Source organism: Dermochelys coriacea, chromosome 8, assembly GCF_009764565.3.
Source record: "Dermochelys coriacea isolate rDerCor1 chromosome 8, rDerCor1.pri.v4, whole genome shotgun sequence".
Classification (NCBI taxonomy): domain Eukaryota; kingdom Metazoa; phylum Chordata; order Testudines; family Dermochelyidae; genus Dermochelys; species Dermochelys coriacea.
In genome coordinates, this window is record NC_050075.1 from 56935655 (window position 1) to 56962260 (window position 26606).

At 38.4% G+C, this 26606-nt stretch overlaps 2 protein-coding genes across 12 annotated transcripts in view; one reads left to right on the plus strand and one right to left on the minus strand.

Annotated features, from left to right (window-relative positions):
- TPR (translocated promoter region, nuclear basket protein) overlaps positions 1-2460 on the minus strand; it is a 72257-nt gene extending 69797 nt beyond the window's left edge. For 4 of the 7 annotated variants that reach the window (XR_006273717.1, XM_043490696.1, XM_043490695.1 and 1 more), the window contains exon 1: positions 2102-2407. Coding sequence is in view for 6 of the 7 variants with exons in the window: in XM_043490696.1 (XP_043346631.1) it covers positions 2102-2252 (151 nt within the window). In the remaining variant the exon portion in view is untranslated. Of the gene's footprint in view, positions 1-2101 lie in introns of all 7 variants that reach the window. The other 3 variants (XM_038414202.2, XM_038414200.2, XM_043490699.1) reach the window with 1 other exon arrangement.
- Positions 2461-2487: 27 nt separating this feature from the next.
- The window catches only part of ODR4 (odr-4 GPCR localization factor homolog), a 29793-nt gene continuing 5674 nt past the window's right edge, over positions 2488-26606 (plus strand). Inside the window, exons 1-12 of one of the 5 annotated variants that reach the window (XM_038414206.2) lie at positions 2488-2831; positions 3953-4066; positions 8144-8278; positions 8718-8813; positions 10273-10379; positions 11795-11831; positions 11967-12107; positions 13042-13137; positions 14073-14141; positions 16413-16541; positions 18291-18381; positions 20805-20990. In XM_038414206.2, the coding sequence (XP_038270134.1) occupies positions 3968-4066; positions 8144-8278; positions 8718-8813; positions 10273-10379; positions 11795-11831; positions 11967-12107; positions 13042-13137; positions 14073-14141; positions 16413-16541; positions 18291-18381; positions 20805-20990 (1186 nt within the window). In that variant the 5' untranslated portion in view covers positions 2488-2831; positions 3953-3967. The other 4 variants (XM_043490700.1, XM_043490702.1, XM_043490701.1 and 1 more) reach the window with 4 other exon arrangements.

The window sequence follows — 26606 nt, forward strand, 5'->3', positions numbered from 1 at the left end:
TATTTTCTTGGAATAACAGCAAGAAAGATTAGCAGACTTTTAGATAAGTGCTGTTTTCTTAATATGTACTGTAAACCTTTCTCAGTCTAAACTATATCAGTTTCAAATAATGACGTTCCACCTGCATGTATATGAAAATCTTGAAGTTTACAGATAACCACTAGCCTACTTAAACTGATAATTCCACTATAAACACTTGGAAGATTAAAAGTTTTATTTGAGCAAGATTGTTTATGAAAATGTTAATAAATAATACTTCTATAGTCTTCCAATAAAGCATCACAAAACATTTTCAACCAGTAATGAATTAAGTTCAAAAATATCACTATAGGGCAGGAATATTATCCCTGTTATAATATTGCAAAACTGAGGAATAGAGAGATTAAGAGCAAGTTTACAAAGGAAATCTTTGGCCTAGCTGAGAAATGAACTCCTGACTCTACCCTTTGTTTCACCTATGCTCAATTATTAAACAATGCTCTTGCCCCCAATCCAATCCCCTAATAATACTTAGCTCTTCTTAGACAGCACTTTTCATTGTCTGATTTCTAATTGCTCTACAAAGAGAGGTATCATTAATGTCATTTTACAAACAAGGAAACTGAGTCACAGGGAAGAGAAGTATCTTGCTCAAAGTTACCCAGTCACAGAGACAGATATTAAACCCAGGTCTCCTGGGTCCCAGTCCTCTGTTCTAGCCACTATGTTGCCCAGGGCAATAAGATTATATCATCAATAATGTAAATTGTCTCTAAAATATTAAGAGTTTAATGCCAGATGGGACCACTGGATAGCCCAAAACCCTAGATTAGTATTACAGCTCTCAGGAAACGAAAGTGTTGCATGGATCATCGCCAATCCATCCTTTAAAAAAGAAAAGGAGTACTTGTGGCACCTTAGAGGCTAACAAATTTATTTGAGCATAAGCTTTCGTGAGCTACAGCTCACTTCATCGGAAGTTTATGCTCAAATAAATTTGTTAGTCTCTAAGGTGCCACAAGTACTCCTTTTCTTTTTTGCGAATACAGACTAACACGGCTGCTACTCTGAAATCCATCCTTTAAAAGCCTTGCTTCAAGCAATGGCAGATTATCTGGAAAGATTCAAGCCTGAAACATTGAGTTTGTTGGAAGTGTTGCTAGATTGGGCCCACTCAGAGGATGTCTAGACTGCAAAAAACAACTACAAAAACAGCAGTGAGTCTCAGAGCCTGGGTCTACAGACTCAGCCTTGTACTACAGCATTAAAAATAGCCATGTAGACGTTCCCACTAGAGCTCAGGCTCTGAAACCAACTACCTCTCTAGGGCTCAGACTCTGAGTGGGACTATCTGCATGGCTATTTTTAGTGCCATAGGCCTGTAGACCCACTGTAGCAGGTGCGTTTTTGCAGTGTACACCAAACAACCCGTTGATGCTCTTCCTCAAGCATCTGGCTAACTTGGAGAGCAGGTAAAGAATCTCCAGTAGGATGTACATCCTCCTTAACTTTAAATTATTTTTAAGAGTTTTAATGTAAAGTAATAACTTGTAACTTCACACTAAGAACAAGCTCCTGTTATGGTTTACAAACACTGCGACACAGAACTTAAGTGGAAAACAAGGGTGTAAAACTAAAGGAATCCGCCTGACAGAACAAATGCATTATATTGACACTGCCATTATATAGATGTAAAAGCCATGGGGGATATTTTAAAAGCCCATGTCAGCAACATGAAACCTCCACACAACATTGCCTCTGGCACTATCCCTTTGCTTCTTGGCTCGGACTCAATTATGACGATTAGCCAGCGTCCATTGGAGCCCACCTCCCGCCAAACAGGCACAACTCGAGACTCGGTCCCTCCGGTACTTCAGTGATGGTGAACCTCGGTGCAGGACAGCATCATGCACCCAGCGCCGCGGAGGGGGGGGGGGGGGGGGGAGGCTGTCCTCGCCCCGGCCCACCCGCCTGGCAGCAGACTCAGGTCCGGATCCCGCAGCAGGAGCAGCCCAGCCGGGACGGCACCGTATAAATATCACCCCTCACTCCCACGCCCTCCCCAGCCCTCGCCACTGTCCCTTCCCGCCGCCTCATGCCCAGCTCCCCCCCCCCCACTCACCGCTGTCCACTTTGAAGCGCTCGTGCCTGGCTCGGAGCCCATCGATCTCGCTCTGCTGATCGGCCAGGAAGCGCTCCAGCTTCCCCTGCACCGGCTTGGGCAGCTTGGCCAGCTCGGCCCGCTCCAGAACCTGCTGCAGCACCGCCGCCATCTTGGGAGCGAGCCTCTCCAACCCCTCTCTGCCGCCCTCTGGCCCGCGGGGAAGGGACACAGCGCAGCGCCCTCACCACCCGGCTCGCACAGAGCATGCGCACTAGCCGCCCGCTAGCGGGCGCCATGGGAAACGTAGTGTTCACTCTCCACCGGAAACCGAACTCCTGTGCGAAAACCTTCCGGAAGTAGCGTCCTATCCGCCATGTTGAGTGAGGCACTGCGTCCCAACCTGTCTGATTAGACCGAGTGAACTCACAAAGAGGGGCCTTGGTTGGTTAGCAGTAACGAGTTTGTCATCTCGCAGCGACTGGATCAGCAAGGAAGACGTGCTGCTACATCCGCCACACAGAACATGGCGGACCCTGATGGCCAGAAACATCCAGCGCCCATCCGCCCGCGATTAAGTTTGTCTCCTGTTGGGCCCAGTGATTCGTCTACGTCATCAACCTGCGCTTTGATAGTTCACTCTTTGAGACGGGAGCTGAGGCGCAGCCTGGTGATGTGGACACGTGGGACACATCCGTGCAGGGGGTAGAGGGAGCTGTGAGAGAACCTGGTGCCGCTGCCCAGTAAGCAGGTGAGGCTGCTGTGGCCGTGGGTAGAGGGTGTAGGGGCCTGGCCGAGCCGAGGGAAGGGGGCAAGGTGCCAGGCCACTGGAGACAGGAATCTGACCTGACTGCGGGAGAGGCGGATGTGTCTGAAGGGCGGTGGGTGTCTGACCTAGCTGAGGGAGGGGGAGGCCGAATTGCGGGGCCGCGCTGGCGGGGATGATGGGACTAAACGGGAAATGTCTCCCCTCTGCGGCACTAGCTGGCGGCTCTCGCTGTGGCTGAGTCAAGAGGGGTGGATCCCGTCGTAACCCCCTATCTGCTTGCACCTTGCGCTCAAAGCCCTTGGGGGCTGGAGCGTCGCCCCTCAGCTCTGTAGTATAGATCTAGACTTTTTAGTTAGTCCCTTTGGAAGGAGCGAGTCAAATTGAGGTACGTGAGCATGGCGGGAGGGGGAAAGAGGGAGCTAAAGAATCCACTGAGTTCTCCCCATATGTCCAGATCCTACATTTTGCATTCAGGGAATTTTTTTTTTTTTTAAGCTGGAAATGGAAGGTGTAAAACGGGCCTGTTCGACAGACTTCACAGTGACTTAAAAAACAAGTCATGTCTGAAGAAGGGAAATGAGAATGTCTGTCTGCAAAATGTAAATACTGTAGAATGTAACTGAGCAGGACTGTTCTTTCATTTTTCTAGGCAGCGGGTATTTGCTCTATTTCGATCATAGCTTAGTGGTCTGACTCTATGTGAGAATTGTGAATGTGTGAGTGAACTACTCCTAAAACATTAAGAGTTGAAGGTTGTTTCATAGATAACTTACAAATTATTTTTTCTTAGATTTTAAATTAAGATATTTGATGTGCCAATTTCACAGTTATGTTCCCATATTTAAAATACCTCTCTTTCATACAAGTCTCTTAAGAATAAAAGAGTACACTTTTTGTGCTATAGAGAGAATTTTAGAACAGTGAAGCTATTACAGGTATAAAGCTTATTGTAACTTTGTTAATGGTCACTGTCATACTAACACATTCAGGGTGTTTTTCTGACCTTTTTATTTCTGTACACTTACCATGCTATGCCTTACGTTCTCGGGTTAAGTACCTGTAGAGGTAGAATAATATATTTTCTTTTTATAAATGGAAATTAGACTAAACTTGCAGTAATGGGCAGAAGCTATTTTGTGGAAGAAGCTGTTGGACAGTATCTTTCAGACTTCAGCACCAAGCCAAAGGCTTGTGTCACTGGCCTGTTGATAGGGCAGGTAAGTGTTTTAAATCTATATGAAAGTGAATAGGCTTCTGTAGGGTGGGTGTGTAACTCAACTTAACATTATGTTCATATAGGGCTTGTAATCTGTATTCAAAGGTAACACTTCTTTATGTAGATGCTAAGGTAAAGAACCTGTGTTAGTGACTTGAGCAGTTTTGCACCCTGTATCAGTATCAAGCTACAGACTTGGTCCTACTCCCATTGACTTTAATGGTGTAGGATCAAACCTGTAACCTTAATGCTGAACTTGTATGAGACAGGAAGGGGATATTTTGACAAAGGACATCAGGGCAAAACCATATGCTTATAAAAGCTTCCATGGTACCCGCTGAACACTTAGAGACTTCATTTTTGAAATCTTGTCTGAAAGATACAGTAAATGGCATGGAACTACATTTATGCACCTCCAAAAAAAAATTAAGGGCTCAGATAACACTGCTGTGTTTCGAACTTGTGTTCCCAAGTAGTCTGGAATATAGTTAGGAGTTGCATGCATGTATTGAAGTGAGACTATATCTTCAGGTATTAAACCATATAGTAGAAATGAGATTGCAAAGGTGATAGTAGCAACATTTTGACTTTTGATCTCCCATTTCTGTTCCGTATTTTCATTCATGTTTCGCTATCAATGTGAAACCCAGTTGTAATAGAATGACAGACAGCAAATGTTACCAGCCATTCAACTGTCACTGAAAATGAGTCCTGTCATTAATATTTGGAGGGACCTAGAACACACTGGAGTTATTTGACACTGACTTTTAAAGCAACTGTTTTTACAAGTGTCTGCTTATGTAAACAGATCTTTTTAGTGTCACTTTTATATATTTGTGAATAATTAACGTAGCAATATATGTTACCATTTTAATTTCCCCCACATTTGTCATGCCCAAAAGTAATAATCTGTTGTTTTTTTCATTGTTACCTTGTCCTTCTCCTATTTGTTATGTATTTCTCTGCCTGTTGTCTCATCAGATGTTTCAAATGTACACTCTTTGGGTTGGGACTGCCCTTTTTAAAAAAAAAAAAAAATTGTATGTATTGTCTCTAGCACAATAGGGTGTTTGTCTCTGACTGGATCCTCTAGCTCAGTGGTTTTCAAACTTCTTTTCTGGTGACCCAGTTGAAGAAAATTGTTGATGCCCATGACCCAGCAGAGCTGCAATGAGGGGGGGAGGGGCTCAGGGCTGGGGCAGAGGATTGGGTTTGGGCGTGAGGGCTGTGGGATGAAGCCAGGAATGAGGAGTTCAGGATGTGGGAGGGGGCTCTGGGCTGGTACAAGGGGTTGGGGTGCAGGAGGAGATCAGGGCTGTGGGCTGGGGGTGCAGGCTCTGGAGTGGGGCTGAGGATGAAGGGTTTGCGGTTCAGGAGCGGGCTCAGGGCTGGGGCAGGGGATTTGGGCTCAGGAGGGAGTCATGGCTCTGGGCTGAGGAGCAGGCTCTGGGGTGGGGCTTGGGATGAGAGGTTTGGGGTGCAGGAGGGGGCTCTGGGTTTGTGGGGATGCTGGAGCAGAGGCTTGGGGTGCCGGCAGGGGTCAGGGCTTTGGGCTGGGGCCAGGGATGAAGGTTTGGAGTGCAGGAAGGAGCTCTGAGTTTGGGAGGGGTCAGGGCTAGAGCAGGGGGTTGGGGTGCTGGCTTACCTCTGGCGGATCCTGATCAGTGGTGCAGCAGGGGTGCTAAGGTAGGCTTCCTGCCTTTCCTGGCACTGCGGACTGCTTTGCACCCCAGAAGTGGCCAGCAGCAGGTCTGGCTCCTAGGTTGAGGCACTGTGCTCGTGGCGGGGGCAGCGCGCGGAGCCCCATGGCCTCCCCGCCAAGGAGCCAGATTTGTTACTGGCCGCTTCCGGGGCGCAGCGCAGTGTCAGAACAGGTAGGGACTAGCCTGCCTTAACCGGCAGCACTGCCTATGGGACTTTTAATGGCCCAGTCGATGGTGCTGAGCAGAGCCGCTGCAACCCAGTGCCTTACATTCCACAACCCAGTACTGGACCATGACCTGCAGTTTGAAAACAACTGCTCTAGCTGCCATTGCAATACAATTAATAGTTGCTTCTCTAGATTATTTTTTCTTTCTGGATCTCGGGTTAGTGGTCTTGTTCATTTTCTTCATGGAACAATTTAGAATCCTCTTGGAAAAAAAATGCAGCCCTCTAAGTTGTGTTCTTGGCCAGCTTCTGGTTGTTCAGATGTCCTAATGCTTTACATTCTTTACACTAAAAGAAAAGGAGTACTTGTGGCACCTTAGAGACTAACAAATTTATTAGAGCATAAGCTTTCGTGAGCTACAGCTCACTTCATCGGATGCATTTGGTGGAAAAAACGGAGGAGAGATTTATATACACACACACACACACACAGAACATGAAACAATGGGTTTATCATACACACTGTAAGGAGAGTGATCACTTTGATCACTCTCCTTACAGTGTGTATGATAAACCCATTGTTTCATGTTCTCTGTGTGTGTGTATATAAATCTCTCCTCCGTTTTTTCCACCAAATGCATCCGATGAAGTGAGCTGTAGCTCACGAAAGCTTATGCTCTAATAAATTTGTTAGTCTCTAAGGTGCCACAAGTACTCCTTTTCTTTTTGCGAATACAGACTAACACGGCTGCTACTCTGAATTCTTTACACTAGTGCTTTTAAGGACACGGCATGTCTCCTCACCTTTAGGAAAAGTGTTCCAATCTGCATCCATTTCTGTTCCACTTGAAGCTCATATACTGCAGAGGATTCAGCAATAAAGTTGATAATTGTCGAAGATATTATACATACATATTATACATACATTTTCATTACAGACTTATGTGAAGGATAGATGGCATCAAATTTGCAGGTCATTGTGTGTACTTTGCTGGTATAGGCAGCAACTGCCATTGTTAAATTTGAATAATCAGGTATAATCTAAGCCTCTGTTCTCACTTACTCCTATCTCTCTGAAATGTACAATGTTTGATTTCTGGCCAAAGATGACCTTATTTTGTCTTTTAAAGTTGTGGGAAAATTGTATCGTAGTTTTAGAATATGTCTATATCGGTATCATGGGCTTTGATTGCAACTCTTATGGACGTACCTGAACTTTAATCTAGCTAGCTCAGGTACCAAAGCAATGAAACTGTGACAGCACAGGCTTTAGCGCAGGCTAGCCACTCTAGTAATTACCCATGCTGCCATGGCTTCACTGCTCTGGTACCTCAGCTAGCTAGATTAAAGCTCAGGTATGTCCATACAAGTTGCAGTCACACCCCAAGATTGCAGTATAGATGTACCCATAGATTGCAAGGAGAGTATCTGGGTGAGCAAGGGTATTTGCTCCCATTATACTTTTTGGGGGGGGGGGTGAACTGTGTTTTGAACAGCCTTGCAGGTAAATAGGTGAGGTGTTGAAAGATGAGGAAACTAGAGTTAGGAGACTCTTAAAATGATGCACTGAGCATAATAGTCTCTCTAATTACATGATACGTTGCTTCTCAAGTAATATAACTTATTTCAACAACTTTTTACTATCCCCAGTAACTTTTGAGATTATTAAAAATGAAGAGTTTAAAAGAAAATCACTTACCGCTACTTACATTGTTGACTTTTTTTTTTTTATTTCTCTAGGTTTTGAAAATGAAAATAGATATTCATTTTCATTTTCAAACAATCTAGTAAACGTCACTTACAGGTTTTCCTGCACTAGCACAGTACTGCAGTGTTTGGGTTGCAAGGACTGCAAGGGAGTGTTTTTTGTCTGGGGGAGGGGAACCCAAAAAACCAAAGCCAAACATCTATTAGACTTCCGTTTTCTAAATAATGTTGTTTAGAGCTAAATTTTACCTCCTTTGAGTTGATTTAAGAGTTAAAGACAAGGGAGAGAAAATATTTCCATGTGTGATTTAAAAAAAAAAACAAAACAAAAAACCCAAAACTTGGAGCATTATAGAGACGAACTACACAGCAACTCAAAATGTGCTATATGTTACACTGTGATTTTCTTTTAAAATCGATACCAACCTGAAGAATGTTGTAAGTCAGTGAAATAGCTGTGCAGGTGTCTTTTTTGTGGGTTTTTTTTTTCTTTCCCCTAAAGTGTTCCCCACAAAGAGATTATGTGATTCTGGCTATTCGAACACCTCCAAGAGAAGAGCAAAATGAAAGTAACAAAAATTATCATCCAAAATTGGCTGACATTGATGAAGAATGGGTAACCGCACATGCTAGTCAGGTAAAACACTTTCAGAAGATGTATAGTTATTGTAAGAAATAAATTTTTTGAAATTCTTCTTTACTTCAAATCCTAATTTTATGCATAAAAGAGTCTTTTCAGGAGTCGTTTGATGGCACTGATTTTGTTAATTGATCAAAACCTTACACGACTACAACCAATATAAAAAGTAGTCTTTTTTTCTAAAAAAGCAGGTGGTTCTATAGTTTTTGAGCACAAAACTTGCATGAAATATGATGATAAAATGGAAGAATAGAGTATTTTTAAATTGAGGGAATGTGAAGTTGAGAAATAGCCTTACTAATTTTAGTCTTGTAGTTTATTTTACATCTGGGTTCCAATACCTAAAAAAAAAAAAGTAAACCAAGTGATATAGTTTATAGAACTTTATAATCATAATAGTAAATTAATAATTTTGCTTTTCTGTTTATTTTGTAAGTTGTCTAGAATGCTCCCTGGAGGACTGCTAGTTCTTGGTGTATTTATTGTTGCAGCTCCAGAACTGGCAAAAGATATCCAAAATGCTTTGCGCAAGGTAAGCGGGTAGATAATGTCCATAGGAAGGAGCTGGATTTTTTTTTTTTTTAAATTTGTGCGGCAGAGTAATTTTTCTATCGCTGAAGTCTTAGCTATATTTATTAACTGGATTCTCTGAAACGGAAACCAGAAATATACCAGATAAATGGTTTGCAGTAAAAGATTGCTTGAATTTTTCAACATGGGCAAAACTATATATATTTCAACAACATTATTCTTGGAAACATCTGTAACTATTTTGACTAAAATTTTTCAAAAAAAAAAAATTCAGTCTGAGGCAGACACCAGGCATATAAAATTTCAGTCCCAGTGATTAAAGCTTGACAAAGCTATAAGCAACTGAAAAGAAGCTCTTAAAATGGGTGGTGTCAGGCAGCTTTTATATTTGGCAGTGCTACCAGTCCCACTTATAGTAACCTATATATCCGTGGAAGCATTATGATTGTTACTCAATATTGGGACAGATACTTCTGTAGATAACTTCCCTAAGATGTGGCAAAAGACAAAATAAAAGTAATTATTTCATCTCTGTTATTATTATTATATAACTTTATTTGATGTATTTTCTTTTTCATACCAACTGTCTTCCAAATTGTCTCACAGAGTTAAATGGTTTGAAGTGGGAACTGGAAATGTGGAGGCAAATGAGACTTTAAGTTTTCAGATGTGGTCTGAAGAGAGAGTTGATGAGATGGAGAGATATGAGAAAGCTGTTGCAAATATCAGAAGCTGCAGGGAAGGAAGTCAGATTGTATTGAGGAACTGAGAAGAGGAAGGTGAAGAAAGAAACCAGGTCTATGAGTGGGGCATGAGCAAGTCTATGAAGGGTTTTTTTAAAAGTGCAAAATGAACTTAATTAAGTCAGTAGATTTGTTTTTGTTCTAATTTTGAAGATTTGTGTGATAGTGGTTGTACTGCTTTGTACTGTAGCATGTACAGAAAGTTGCTGTTCAATGTAAAGTCTGCATATTAGATATTTTCATTAACATCATCTCCAGCACTTGTCTTTCATATGTGATGTTTCAGACATTTAACAGTGGCACCAACCTAACTTAAAACCACGTATTTTCAGTTCCTGTACCATCTGAAAATGGGATGATCTGAGATGAGCCAACCTTCAGACTGTCAGATTTCATGTTAGATTATAATTAAAAGCCAGAAGGTCCTTGGAAAATGGATGCTGGCATCAGAGTGGCAGTGACCGTTCCCAGGGTTTGCACAAATTTTTCCATCAGTTTCAGTTTGTATATTTGCAGCCTGTGCATTTGCAAATATTCGAGTTTTGGTTCTATTACAAAGTGTTATACAGCTGAGAAACTGACTTGTAGCGAAAATGACATGCTGTTTTGCTTTAAAACTGAAATACAGAGCTGTTTTCAGTAACAATAACTACTTGCATTCATTTTTGTTTGTGCTATGAAGAAAAATCCCATAACATTCTTTTTCTTCTTCTTCAGCTAGTTTTTTCAGTAGAAAAGTCTATAGTTAAAAAGAGGCTCTGGAATTTTACTGAGGAGGAAGTCTCTGACAGAATGGCTCTTCACGTTTGTTCTGCTACAAAGAAGTATCCTTGTATAGCAAAAATATAATGTCTTTTGATACAGTGTATTGAAATATAATATAGTTCAGGATCTATCTAATGTATATTTATTGCCACCCAAAAATCTTTATTGCCTTTGTGTCAAGGGTTGCTAAGATGCATATTCCAACAACACACATCATAAAAAGCAAGGCATCCACTCTGCACTCAATTTATCGGCTCCCCTGCTCAAGCTCAGTTACTGTCCTTCCACCATTCACAGACCACATTCTCTACCTTCACTCTGCTCAACCATGTGCAGCCATAACTTTGAGCATGTTTACTGGTTATATGGTCATGCATTTTGATTGTTTTAGGGTTGGTGTTTCCTTTGTAAATTCCATTATTAATTTTTGTATGATGCATGTAGGTAGGTGAGGTATGGTGTTCGCTTGCAGATTGTAAATGTAGAATGTTTTTCTGTTGGAGATCACCCTTTCATATAAAACTCATTTGGTAGTAGTTTTCATGTAGAAGTTACACTAGTGCACACAGATTTCCATTCTGTGTTTATATTTATTGTCAGTTGAAGGCTATACACTTGTTCAGAATGAGGATAAAGATATAGGGGTTTCTATTGGTGGAAGGAAGTTGAGGAAAAAGATGGTAATCAACAGGGAGGGGCCTGGATGGGGAAGCACAAGGGAGTGGAGATCTATTTTAATGAACCACTTATGGGTTCATCAGAAAGGAGAGCCTCTTCCCAGCAGCATCTTCAGGTTTTTCCTTGCACTCTCTCTGTGCATTTGCTGCTTCTCACCATGCCCCGCTACTTCACTCCCACATTTAATTTGTAAAAGTAGTGTTCTTGTTTTAAATATCAAAGGCACCCAAAATAACATCTGATGTCTTTTTGTGTTGCATTGTAACTTGCAATTGTAATAATAAAAAATAGTTTAAAGGTTGATTATGGTGGTGAAGTAACAGGCATGGTGGGAAGAATGTTGTAAGTCAGTGAAATAGCTGTGCAGGTGAGGATCATGGAGAACAGGGGCTCAACAGATTGATGGGGGAGAAGTATTGCTCTGGAGGAGGCCAGGAGAGAGAGCACAATTGTAGAGAAGTATGGGAGACATCAGGGTTTGCAAGTGTAAAATACATATCACCATTGATAGCTATTCATATGGATAGCTAATCAGTGTTGATACATATATGAAAGGCAGGCACATAATTTCTGTAATACTTGTAGTTTACAGGTGAAACTTTTTTTTTTTTTTTTATTCCCATCAGTGTGAGAACATTCTCTACAGTATTAAAAATTTGGCTCTGGAAAATAAGAAGATAGTAAACGTAAATGATAAATTATAAGTTAATTTAAAATATGTGTTTATTTTGTTCCTTAGTTTTTATTTGTTCCTTTTAAGCATATTTCACTGATTTTTTTTCCTTAATTAATAAAGGATACTTTGTCGAACCTATGATATGCAAGATCCAAAGGTAAGATTGACTGACTACTGTATGTAAGATTTGTAAAGTTCAGAAGAAATAGATTTTATTTCACATTTGTAACATTGTATTAAGCCATTATATTTACTACATTTTTAAAAATAAAACCCTGTCTCTTCCTCCCAGAGTTTACCTAAGCCAGCAGACTGGAAGTACCAAAGTGGCCTGTCTGCCTTCTGGCTATCTTTGGAGTGCACAATTAATGTTAATATCCACATCCCACTTTCTGCTACATCAGTCAGCTATGAGCTAGAGAAAAATACAAGGGTAACTAAACAATAACAATACACTTTTTCTTACTCCTTTAATATTGTACATACAATTGTACTGCTTAGAAATGAATAACGTGTTATGAAAACATGGAGTAGGTAGGGGAATAGAATTAATGATTTGTTACTGGTAGTTAAATCTATAAGGTAATAAGTTCCTTATGCACAACTCACTTGCTGCATTAAGCATAAAAAAGATTTCTCTCCTTATGCAAGATTTTTATTTTCCTGTATTTATTTAATTTAAGTTATTCAGACACATTTTTAGGAGTGTGTAAAGAAGATAACAGCTTTCCTTTTTCTCTTCATTTGATGCAGGGTCTGGTTTTGAAAATGGGGTGCTCTCATTGCCCATTCACTATTAATAAGCCCCACCCCATCTTATGGAAAAACAAAATCCACGTCATGTCTTCCATTTAGGTGGTTATGCAAATTACCTTTATATTTAGGCCAATAAAGATTAAAATTAATATTTCTATTTACTTTAGGAAATGTAGATTAAGAGGTGGCTTGTGAGTAGTATGTTGTCTATCAGTATAATGCATATGAATGAGGTCTGAAATTTGGTTAGGATTTAATTTCTTTCTTTGGTTAATGATTTAAACATGCATGACAGTAGTTTTGGAGTGTTAGTGCGTTTTGTGGCAATATTCAACCAAAAGTGTAGTTTATTTTTAGAGGTTTCAGAGTAGCAGCCGTGTTAGTCTGTATTTGCAAAAGGAAAAGGAGTACTTGTGGCACCTTAGACCTAACAAATATATATGTGAGCGTAAGCTTTCGTGAGCTACAGCTCACTTCATCGGATGCAAAAGCTTATGCTCACATGTATTTGTTAGTCTCTAAGGTGCCACAAGAATTCCTTTTTCTTTTTAGAGAAGCTTTCTTCCCAAAATATATACTTACCATCTTTCTGTGTGTTTTGGTTTTTAAAGAATGGATTAACCCGGTGGGCAAAACAGATAGAGGAAGGCGTTTTTCTGATCAACGGGCAAGCTAAAGAAGATGACACAGAGCTATTGGAAGGGCAGGTGTGTGCTGTATAGCATAGTATTAATATCAATGTGTCACTCAAAATGTCTGGTATGGTAATATTAGTGGCCGAAAGGTCTTCTGTAGAATATTTTACTTCTAACTGGCGTGTGCCATGTAATTAATATAAAGGATTGCATTTCTCTTACATAAAAATTGCCATACTGGGTCAGATGAAAGGTCCATCTAGCCCAGTATCCTGTCTTCCAACAGTGGCCAATGCCAGGTGCTTCAGAGGGAATGAACAGAACAAGTAACCATCACGTGATCCATCCCCCGTCGCCCATTCCTGGCTTCTGGCAAACAGAGGCTAGGGACACCGTCCCTGCCCATCCTGGCTAGCAGCTATTGATGGACCTATCCTCCATCAACTTATCTAGTTCTTTTTTGAACCCTGTGATAGTCTTGTCCTTCACAACATCCTCTGGCAAAGAGTTCCACAGGTTGATTGTGCATTGTCTGAGGAGATACTTCCTTTTGCTTGTGTTAAACTTGCTGCCTATTCTCTACCTGTCCTTGAAGCAAAAAAGGGATGATCGTAGAAATAGTGAAAAGAAGGATAAGTTAGGGAGGACAGGTGTATAAGAATTCTGCCTATATGCTGAAGATTAGATTGACTTTTATGGGTGACTTCAACACTTTTTTTCTGTTGCAGTTTTTAGAGGTAAAGAGTGAGCCGCTCAAGAAGATTCTAATGAGATCATCTAAAACTGTGCAGTTGTTTTGGTACTAAAACCACTACTACTAATTTTTTTCCAAAGATTCCTAACATTTTGTTAACTGTGTCCTTAAGGTTGTTTCTATATCTGAATTTTCTTTCTAAAATCTACAAACTGTTACTACAGTGCTATGGGCCAGTGGAGCACCTAGATATGGTAGATACAGATACATGTTCTGTATATTTCATATACCATTTTTTCCTTTTTTATCTCAGAAAAAGTCTTCAAGAGGAAATATTCAACACAGTATTCAACCCTTTGATGTGAAGGTTCTGATGCAATTGGTAAGCATTGTGTGTGGAAAATGCCAATAAGCTTAAGTACAGTACTTGTGGCACCTTAGAGACTAACAAATTTATTTGAGCATAAGCTTTTGTGAGCTACAGCTCACTTCATCGGATTCAAAAGCTTATGCTCAAATAAATTTGTTAGTCTCTAAGGTGCCACAAGTACTCCTTTTCTTTTTTGCGAATACAGACTAACACGGCTGCTACTCTGAAACCTTAAGTACAGTATTTCAAAAAGCTTTATTCTCAGATGCCTAGTCTAAAAAAAGGGGCATGATGTAATTGAAAATGATCTATTTTTTTTTTTTTAAAACAACTCCTCCCCACTATAGGTTTGGTTTCTTGTTCAAATTAATATAATCCTGGTATGCAGGGACTTACCCAAGTTATTGACTTCAGTGGAAGTATCAGGTCCTGATAGAGCACCCGAGGATCATAGAGTATAGTTGGAGGGGAGGAAAACTGAAGCCTATAGATGTTAAATTCTGTAAACTGCTCATGTTGGGCAGACTCCTGCATCTACCAGGCTCCATTTATTTCAGTGGGGCTTTGTGTGGCTATATGGGTTCACCTGCACAAAAAAGGCTTATAGATCTCAAGGTCAGAAGGGACCGTTGTGCTTATCTATGGTCTGACCTCCTGTGTAACACAGACCATAGCATTTTTATCAAGTGGTGTCGGATTCAAGCCCATACCTTTTGGTTGAGCTAGAGCACATATTTTTTAGAACAGCGGCTCTCAACCTTTTCAGTCTACTGTACCCTTTTCAGGAGTCTGATTTGTCCTGTATACACCCAGGTTTCACCTCACTTAAAAACTACTTGCTTACAAAATCAGACATAAAAATAGAAAAGTGTCACAGTGCACTATTACTGACAAATTGCTTGCTTTCTTTTTACCATATAATTATAAAATAAATCAATTGGGCCATAAATATTTTACTTGCATATCAGTGTATAGTATATAGAGCAGTATAAACAAGTCGTATGAAATTTTAGTTTATACTGACTTCACTTGTGCTTCTTATGTAGTCTGTTGTAAAACTAGGCAAATATCTAGATGAGTTGATGTACTCCTGGAAGACCTCTGAGTACCCTCAGGGGTATGTGTACCTCTGGTTGAGAACCACTGTTTTAGAAGACAGACATCCAATTCTGATTTTAAAGACTGCAGTGATGAAGAATCCATCATGTTCCTAGTTAAGTTGTTTCCGTGATTTAATTTACTCCCTTCCAAAAAAAAAAGTGCAAAAAAGCACATTATTTCAAATAGTTTGTGTGATCAGAGCCCAACTGGCCTGTTGAAGATTAGACAAAGTTCATGACGACATCTTTAAATTTAATCAAAATAGTAATAATGTAAGTTATTTTTCTTGTGAGACATGCCCATTTATGCTCTGTGCAAAGGGCAGATGTTTACAGTCAAACTATCGGTCTCCGACAATCCTGTTTATACTGGAATCACTAATTGTTCTGTGAACATCTTTGGGGTAGTCAGAGGAGAATATCGGACTGAAGGGATTTCCATAATGGTCTCCCTCTTGCCACAGAAACGTTATAGTTTGCCCTAAAATAGGAGAGAGACTCCCATGGATATTAGCTTTGATCTAGTTCCAAATATGACCAGATAAAAATGTCTTCCTAATTAATTCTAGGACTGATGGATGACTCTGCTTTAAGAAAAATACTCAAACACCACAACGTAGATATTCTAGATTATACTTACTAATACAGTAATTAGACAAACTTTCTGTCACTTAAAAAAAGGCTTCAAAAAGTAATGTTCAAGGGAAGTTACTCGGAAGATACTGTATTCATATTAGCAACAGGCTGATTAAAAAATAAAGTAAGCATTTTACACATTCTAGGACTATAGAATTACTTTTATTTTCAGTCAAAACAGTGGTGACCAAACTTCAAAAACAAGCAGAGGGAGCTATTTTCACAACCTTGCTAACATCACCATTGATGTCTATTTGCATGCTGATGAGAAGTAAACATAAAATATATTAATTGCAAGAAATTATAAGTTCCTGGAAAAGGTAAATGCTTTAAAATTTGCAACTGGAAAAGGACAAAACTATTAAGACGGAGCTTCATATTTAAGTTACTTGCTAAAAGGTATAAACTGTGAGGGGGGAATAACACACACTTTATCAAGTACTTAAAATGTTTAAGTGCTGTTAATTGAAATATGTAGTGGCTTCATTACCTGACCATATTGCAGATGCATAGCTAACATTATAATTGAAATGTGTTTATCTTTCAGTCCCAGAGTTCAGGCCATCGATCTGCAGCAATGGTGCAAGTCTGCAGTGGTTCCATTAATCTTAAAGGTGCTGTGAAATGCAGAGCTTACATCCATAATAACAAGCCAAAAGTTAAAGATGCTATTCAGGTATTGAATGCACTCTCCTTCATTGCTTTTTCCCAAATATTTTACTAGAACCCTAAAATTATTGTTCTGTCTCTGCCTTTCGTGGGATAATAGAGGTCAAAACTGGGCTCCAAAAAGTCTGAACTCACGACAGCTAGAGTGATAGTTTGGAATTTTTAGAAGTCCTTTTTATTGTTCAAGAAAATAAATTTTTTCAAAAAATTAATTTTATTTAGAAGCAGTTCATTTTAGATCTCTACTAGTGTTGTTTTTATCCTCTTAAGAAATCCTAACTTAGTCTTTAGTCTAGTGGTGGTAATGCTTGGTGTAAAGTTTTCTTAAAATTAAAGGAATGACTTTTGTATGTTACGTATTTTTGTACTTGCCAGAGGAAAAATGTAGGCAGATTAGATACTGCAGTTACTCTTTTGAAATGTATTTGGAATAGTACTTCTAAATCAAAGTGATCTTTTCTGTTGTCTTGCTGCACTTCTAATATTGTCCAAAAAAGTACTGAATATGACAGTCAGTATTTTTCCATGTTGCAATCTTCTGCATGGTAACAGACCACATGTTTTGAAATTGTTCATATAGTCTCCCACTTCTGTTAGTGAGTAAGGCTATGTCTCTCTAGAGACCTTACAGCGACATAGCTGCTGTATGCCGATGGGAGAAAGCTGTCCCATTGACATAATTAAACCTTCTCCAATGAGCGGCAGTAGCTATGTCGGTGGGAGAGTGTCTCCCGCTGATATAGCTCTGTCCACACCGGTGCTTCTCTTGGTGTAACTTACGTCGCTCAGAAGGGTGTTTTTTCGTATCCCTGAGTGAGATAAGTTACACCAACAAAAGGAGCTGGCGTAGACATAGCCAAACTAAAGACAAAGGATAAAATTTGAGCCCCATTGAACACTGGCAAAACTCTTACAGACTTTAATGCAGACAAGATTTCACTCATAATGTTCATAACAAAAATACATAAAAATAACACAACAGAGAGAATATTGTGACTTGATGATGAAGCAGGTTTTATAAATTTAACATTACTAACTTTTGACGAGCAACACCTTTTTAAAATCAAACTAGCATTTTGCATAAAAGCACCATAAACAGATAACTTCTATTATGTTTAGGAAACCCCCTAATCGCATAAAACAGTTTTATTTAACAGACTAGTTATAGTAATGGGCTATATTGTACTCTGATTAGTTTCAGTGGAGGGAATGGTTTTAATGGAGGAGGATCATATGTGAAAGCAGTATTTGTCTCGATAGCCTAATTATTCTATTGCAGCTCTGTGTGCGGCATGCCAAGCAGTTCAGACAGTAATGAATTAGGTCTCTTAAAATCATTGTGGGATTAGGAAAGTTTTTTAAAGAGAGCCTGTAACTTGGCCAAGAAGATAACCCAGTCTCCTGAGTTTGGTCATATGCTTATTTTCAATATTGAAGCTTATTTAAAACAAACAGATAATAACAAAACCACACTTCTTGATGATTTGTTGTTATTATGGTAGGATACTGAAGGGGAAAGTTTTGGTTTTTTGATACTAGGTTCCCTTTGTCAGGCTTTTTTTTTTATTCCTGTTTTTTTTTATATTTTGATTTTGTTAATGCATATCACGGTTAAGTTGGCCTAAATGCATAGGACAAACTGAGACTTTTTTTTTTTTTTTTTTTCTATGATTGTTTCTAGGTAATCGCAGATACCTTGCAAACTGGCTGACGTGTTGTTTGTGGTGGTTGTTTTTGTTTTGTTTTGTCCTTGCAGGCTTTGAAGAGGGATATAATAAACACACTCTCTGATCGTTGTGAAATATTGTTTGAAGATCTGCTTATAAATGAGGCACCTGCCAAAAAAAGTAGGAGACTAGAGAAGAAAACAAATTATCTTTTTCTAATGTAATTTGCCTTTTGTTTTCCTGGAGTTCCTTACTGATAGTCATCAGGATTCAATCTGAAATACTGAAATCTGGGTTTAGTTAGAGGGAAACAAAAGTGCATCAGGCAGCATAAATTCTACTTGTCACTCCTTTGCCTCTTTTTTTCAGCTATCCACTTCAGAAGGATTTCGTTCAACTTCAGGCATTGTTCTTTCGGCCTGCATTTTCCCCCTATAATGTTTATTAAATACTTTCTTGCCCCGAGTGTAAATTAAACTTCCACTTTATTCCTTTCTTGGCATAGCTGACCCTCAGTACAGTACCCCATAGTCATGGACTTGGCATCAAGATCTCTAATACAGAAGGGCTTTGATACTTAGTCAGAATCAGCCAATTATTTTTGTGATGTCCCCACCCAACAGGGAAATAAACAATATACCGAACTTGGCAAGATTCAAAAAGGAATTATCCATATCCTAACTATTAGGGATTTGGGGGAGACCTAACATGCAGAACAGACCATACCACATTTGCCTGCAGCAAGAGTCTTACACCTTCCTCTAAAGCATCTTATGCTGATCATTGTTAGAGACAGGATACTGGACTAGATGGACCTCAGGTCTGAGCCAGTATGGGAATTGTTATGCTCCTATCCAGATTTACAAATGGTAGCCCATGTAGTGTTAAAGTTTCCAGTATTTCACCTCTGAGGTTTCATATATATAATATACAAAATTCACTTTACATTTAAATAAAAAGGTATGTATCTTGTATATCAGCTCAGCATATTGAATGAATTGTAAGGCTATCTGGGTTTGTATTAATTTCAAGGCCAGAATTGTTTTCACTACATACATTTATTCTCCATAATAGTGAACTTTGTATCTTAATACAATTACAAACCACAAAACCAAATTAGTATACTAATATATCTCAGTTGGTTCATGTTTAGGTTATCCATCAGACTCGTAGATATTAAGGACAGAAGGGACCATTATGATCATCTAGTCTGACCTCCTGCACAATGCAGGCCACTGAATCTCACCCACCCACTTCTGCAATAAACCTCTCACCTATCTCTGAGCTATTGAAGTCCTCAAATCGTGATTTAAAGACTTCAAAGTGCAGAGAATCCTCCAGCAAGTGACCCATGCCCCATGCTGCAGAGGAAGGCAAAAAAAACCCCAGGGCCTCTTCCAATCTGCCCTGGAGAAAAATTCCATCCCGACCCCAAATATGGCGATCAGCTGAACCCTGAGCATGTGGGCAAGATTCACCAGCCAGATACCTAAGAGAGAATTCTCTGTAGTAACTCAGATCCCACCCCATCTAACATTCCATCACATGCCATTGGGCCTATTTACCATGAATAGTTAAAGATCAGTTAATTACCAAATCATGTTATTCCATCTCCTCCATAAACTTACTGAGTTTAATCTTGAAGCTGGATAGGTCTTTTACCCTCACTCCTTCCCTTGGAAGGTGTTCCAGAACTTCACTCCTCTGATGGTTAGAAACCTTTGTCTAATTTCAAGTCTAAACTTCCTGATGGCCAGTTTATATCATTCATTATCCTTCATACCGTATAATAATTTTAAAGGAATGTTTTAAAATGACAAACGCTATGTGATCAGCTGAGTGAAATGTTAATTTCTCCTACCCAAGATCTGCTAAGTTGGAGAGTTGGAAAATGTCTTGTGATGTTTTGGGTGGTTTTCTTAAAAAAAAGAGTAACTGTTTGACTAACTGAAAGGAAAATTGAATGCTGCCAAATAGTCGTCTTCATCTACTTTAGATGACATTAAGTTATGTTTATGGTGCTATGTGTACTGAGAAATAAACTCATTGTAAATATTGTTTTAGCTAATATTATCCAAAATGGGGAATATGGCCGGAGTAGATTTTATCATTTGCATGCAGTTTTCCATTCTGTCTTTAGGTGGCACTTGTACTCCATGGCTGTTAACTACATAAAACCATAACTCTTTGATATCCTTTATGATGCTGAAATTGTGTACTGTTTGGTACATGCATCAATTCCTTTATCTCCAACCTTCCTGAGAGTGCTCTTTGTATCATTTCTAAAGCGATAAAGGGCCTGGTCAACATTCTCAATTCAGAATCATTTTTAAGGTCGTTTGGCTATTTCTAAGGACTACTGAAGAGAGGGTTATGTGAAAAATGTATGAAAAGTTTTAGTTAGTAGGAATATAATTTCCATTTACAAATATAAGTGGCTAGAACTTACATGAAACAGTAACAATTAGGCTGGAAATGTTTGAAATCAGACTTTTACATGATGCCTTGAACAGTCCTGTTTACAACTGTTTGTATAATGTATGCTGATTATTAAAATGTCTTTACCACAGCTACGCAAGTATTTCCTTCCCCTTTCTTTCTAGATTCTGAGAGAGAGTTTCATGCCTTGCCTCACAGAGTGTTTGCCTCCATTGCCGGATCAAATGTGATGCTGTGTGATTATAAATTTGGAGATGAAACGGCTGGCGAAATCCAAGAGCGTTTTTTTGAGATGTTGGATCAAGTTGTGCATGGGGAAGCTATACACATAGCCGAGGAAATAAACACAGGTAAATATAGCATCTGAGTGAAGAACCAAATTAGACTATAACTGGGATTATGAATAAATTAACCAACAGACTTGATTGAGGTTCACTACACTACACTGAATGCATCAAGGCTTAAATCTGGCTAACTTCGTATCTTGTACCTCTTGTGTATACTAGTGTAATTACATTTTAAATATACTTACTTATATTACAGGAATAAGATGCTTAAGGCTGTCATATTTTATATATAATAAAGAGTTACTTGATATGTTTTTGCTTTCTCATGGGTTGTGTCATGTATCAGCACTTCAGCTATCTAGAGCTTTGTTCAAGGTAAGATGGCAAAAATGTTGGTAATTAGTCACAACCCACAAAAATGTGATGATAATCTTAAATCTTTTATTGTAGCAATATACAAGGCTTCATCAAGAAACTAATGTAATTAATTTAAAACTCCATGAAAGCAGTGTGTTGATGAGTTATTGATGACCTTATTTCATGAGGAATTTATAAATCTATTTTCTTAAAGACTGAGACAAAAACTGCACCACATATGAACTTTCTGACCTCTTATATTTTAGTCAAGAGCTTGCTCAGTAGCTTAATATTTTAACTAGAACAAAGCTTTTATCAAACACATTTTTACATTTACTGTGAAAACATTTATTTCCAGCATTTTTGTTGGAGTTTTGTTTGGGATTTTTGTCTCATTATTCTGAGTTTTAATTTGTCTGTGTCAAATGTGTTGTGCACGACTTTTTTTGTTGGAGCAGTGCTCTCCATTTAATTTAACATGGAATTCCATTGTATGCTAAATAACACTGTATCTGTAAATAACTTTTTTGTATTCCAGTTATGAGCTTTTTTCATACTTTCTTATTTTTAAAATTTAGTAGTATTTTGTGGTATAATTAGCTATATAGAATTTCACTTCTGTATCACCTGATTGCAGTTGCTAACTCATAAGGAAAACATTTATCCCTTTCCAGGTGAGATAGTCAAATGTGGTGGGGGTGGCGGTTGGAAAATATAGCCTTAATATCTGAGGCACGCTTATTTTCTTTCTCTCTCTCTTTCCCCCCCGCGCCCCACCTGTCCTCTTCCCCCAATATGGTTAGAGGAGTTTTATTCTATGGTTTTGTAATGTCTTAAGTCAAAAACATTTTAATACTTTTCTAGTTTTATCATAGCTAATATCACTTTCACTGCTTCAAACCTGGATATGTTTTGAAGAGGAAAACGTGAAATGTTGCTGTAGAGTTGACTGTAGGTTGGAATGTGATTTCTTGTGATGAGTTTCATATTTCTGTTCAGTGAATTTCATTACTAGCTGGAAACTCCTCCATCAGTTCCAAATTAATTGAGGTCCCCATGTTTCAACTTCTCTGGAAATAATGAGTGAAACTCATCCCTGGTGTTAACCAATGCACTTCAGTGACAGTACACAGGGATGAATTAGGGATTAATTATAAAAAAAAAAAAAAAAAAAAATGAAAGCAAACCAAAAAACCCACTGGTGTTACACTAACATTGTTTTTGTTAAAATAATATTACAGCTAACAGAATACTGTAGGTGAGCTATAATGAAGATATCTTGCTGTCAAAAATGGCTCACGACCATGAGTGCCTACTTCAGAGAAGACTGTTGGAAAACAGGGCAGACACCCCAAAACTGGTGTTATAGTCTATAATTAGATTTCACCAAGCCAGTAACAAATGTGAACTCCTGGGTCACTATACCAGTCTTACCACAGAATCACAGACAATCCCCTCAGACTCTCCAGTCTATCTTGCTAATTTAGAAATGAAGCTTAACTGTCAGCCTGACTAGGAAGACCTTAAATGCTTAAGGAAACAAGGAGTAATTAAATTTAGGTGGGTCTTGTGTACTTTCACATGTACCGCTATTTATGTGATTTTTGTGACATAACGCAAGTTTGGAATTTTCCTGAGATATCTTTCATGTGAACAGTTGGTCTTCAGTTGAATGGCATCACTTGTTTCTCAAAGCTTAAGCATGCATTCCTAAAACTTGGTGTGCTGCAACAATGGAGAGTTAATGCTAACATTTGCAGTGAATTTTGACATACCCTTTCTGTTATGACAATGCTCATAATATTAGACATCTTAAAAACCTGTTTTTGATGAAAATATGACCGTATCTAAAATTCCATTTAAAATTTCTCAATTACTGTTACACAATATAGATATTTCTAAAAAATATCTACTAAAAATATGCTCATTCCTTTTTAATAGTGAAAAATCTGCTTACATTTTAGTTAAGTGATTCTATTTAACACTATTTTAATTTAATATCTTCATATGGTTAGGAGAGAATCAATATATGAAAAGGATTTAAACTTTTTTTTTTTTACTCAAAACACACAGAACAATGCCATATTTTTAAGAATTACATACAGTAGTTATTTGTGTACTAGATCCACATGTTCTGGTCACAAAAGCGTTTTCACTATATCTTTTCATTGTAGCTCATGCTAACGACCCACTGCAATGGTTCAGCCTTTAAAATTTTTAAATGGAAAATAGTAAGAAGAACTAATCGGTCATATATCTGAAAAGTATAAGCAACTCTCAGATTGTTGTTCCAAGGTATTCCAGGGCTTTGACATGAGCAACTGAAAGCTTTTGCATTAGCAATTGGCCTCACCAAATCCTAGCTCCTGGCACCAACAAATTAAATACATTGAGTAGGTAAACACAAATACAATTTTAGTGGCCGTAATTTCTTATTGTTCACTTGTTCTTTGTAAGGCAGTTTAAGATCTGGCGAAGGCAAGGGACAGAGAGTATTGGCATTAGAAAGCGTCTGCACTAGACAATTGTACACAGCATTATATCAGTGCTGCTTTAGATTTGGGCTTTGTGTCCTAGGCTTTAATCTTCTTTGGGTTACTACAAAGAACAGGTATTTATTTATTATTTATTTTATTTTCTAATCCATCCTGTGAACCATGTGCATTAATGTCCTTCTCAAGAGTAACAGCCCCCAAAGTGATAACTGTGCTTGTAGGAATGCCATCAGAGCCATATAAACCTGATTGGGGGGGGAGGGTTTCATTACCCTGCCCAGAGTTATGAAGATTTTTAAATGCTGACTGAAAAAGGTTGTTTTTCTGTGAATGCAAAATTCTGAACTTTATTATGAAATTGAAACCATTATTAAAATATATATTTAGAAAGAACACTGTTTCTAGCTTTTCTTTCCAATACAGGTTCTTAAAATATCAAATTATTTTCTTCACTGTAATATTTGAACTGCAGATCTCCACACACTGTAAACAGATGAGCATGTGTATTTTTTCTGGTAACTGTAGTTTGTAGTAAATGAAATATTATCCAAGTTTTATTCTTGATTAGTACTGCAAACCTCTGCATTCCATTAAATAAGTTGCTAAGCAATTGTATTCATTAGTTGCTATGATATATGTACAGTACAATGCTATCCGTTTCTGGAGTAAAAACATGTAGAGACATGCTTTCACAAAGGGAGACAGCTTTGATTTTTAAATGACCTCATTTGTGTGTAAGTTAGATGGCGTTAGAATTTCATAAGCTGCCATATATGAGTCATCTCAGATGATTCACCGGCCACCCATCTGATCAACCCAGATCCTGTTTAAACTTACTTAAATAGCTGATGATATAATGGTGAAAGTACTTCTGGAAGTGTAGCAATTTCTGTAATTGGTGCATGAGACTGAGGGCACTGCCTTGTATTGCTCAGTGATTCCTAGATGATTAATGAATGGATCTGGCAGCCTTGCTTATGTGGAGTTCTGTTTATATTTTGACAAAGTAAAACTTTTCTTATCTAGATTCTACTTCTGTAAAATGTATGGACTTAATCCAAAAAGTAATTTATAACAGTCAAGACATAATACTGCAGCATAACATAATACTGCAAGTGGTGCCTCCATACCCTGCTATGATACGATGGTGCAGTGAAACCTGTGTGAAAAGCCACTCCTTTAGGCAAAGCATGTCATAGAAGACAACCCCAGAGTATCTCCAAACATACGGAGTCCAATTCTGCTCTACCTGTGTTTTGAACTGCTACTTCCAGTGAGTAATTGACATTGGTCCCTTGAGTGGTTGCTTAAAACAGATTTCACTGTATAATTTCCCTTGTCATGTTCATAATATATTATTTTGATGTGGGCTAAGATCCTACTGGCATTTTTTTGTTTTTTTTTTTGTTGCTGCAACTCATCTCAACTCAAATGAAAATACATTTTCATCTTCCTCATGTTACTAACTTGAATGCTATATCCACTTTAATGGACAGTAATTTCCAAATATTTACCCAGCAATCGACAGGTTGTATTATGATTTTTAGATTCCAGTCTCCATTTCCTTACATTTGCTGATAATTGGCTGTAAATTCTTTTTTATTCTTCTTTTTTTCATTAAAAGATTAAGTTATTGGGTCTAGTTAAAGAGTATATTACTTAGAAATGTGAAATCTTTTGGTGCTCAAAGCTCCTCCTTAATACAAGTGATTTTTAAAATTATTATTATTATTAGTTGCTGGGTAGAAAATCTTATTCTAAATAGAACAAGGCCATCTTTTAGGGATTCTGGTACAAGAACACATTGAAACATAATTGCGGGGCGGGAAAAACACTTAGGCCTAACTTTCCCAGATTAAATCCGGTGGAACTTCACTTTTACAGAAAATGCCAATATAGAAGCCCCTGCTTGCACCATTGGCAGATAGTATTAATAGATTCACCCCGTGTAGTCACTTGTTTGTTGCACATCTGAAGCAATCTGGGTGAATTTTTATGTGTATGCTTAAAGTAAATAATGAAACTGTGAATTTTCTCCCTCAAATATATAACACATATTCTGAAAGTACCATTAATTGGCTGGGATACAGAACCCTTCAACTTTAGATCAGTGGTTTATTTCCAGCCTAAGTCAACAGTGGCCAATGTGTTTTCCTCTATGTATGAAATCAATTAGTGAGCTCAATCTAATTATAACTGGACAAGTGTCCACCAAACAGTTGGCACTTTTAGCAAAGACACAGGACTGGATTCTAAATCATTCTCCCGGTCTCAAAAATTGGCCAGAATTAAAATGCACAGACAAAGACGTGTACAGAAATGTTTATTTCCACTGTCTGGGCTGTATTTGTTTTATGGAAAAATAAAGGACTTCGGTGTTTGGGAATCCTATGTGGCATATTTTTGCATTGGTTAATGGATGCTTTGGTGTGTGTGTGTGTGTGTGTGTGTGTGTGTTTCTAGTAATATTAGTTACAGTCTCAATATGTTTACAGAAGGACAATGCATCGAGAGGCACTGTCAACTTGAAACCCACCCAGTTTTTACAAAATGAGTGAAAAGTACTTTCAGACATTACATTGCCCCTGAGCACCACCTCCCATTCTCATCTTTAATGGAAGTTTTACAGTCAGATTTTCCCAATTTAAAATTTTTCTCTTCTTTATTTGGGAGTTTTTCTACACACAATGATAAGAGGTATCCAGATGGGGATGGGTGAAACTAACTACACATGAGGTTCTGTCAAACGCACAAAATAAATCTAAAAGAGATATCCCCTCTTCCCCGTCCCCCCCCATCCAATCTCTTTATTACTTAATTTTAGGTG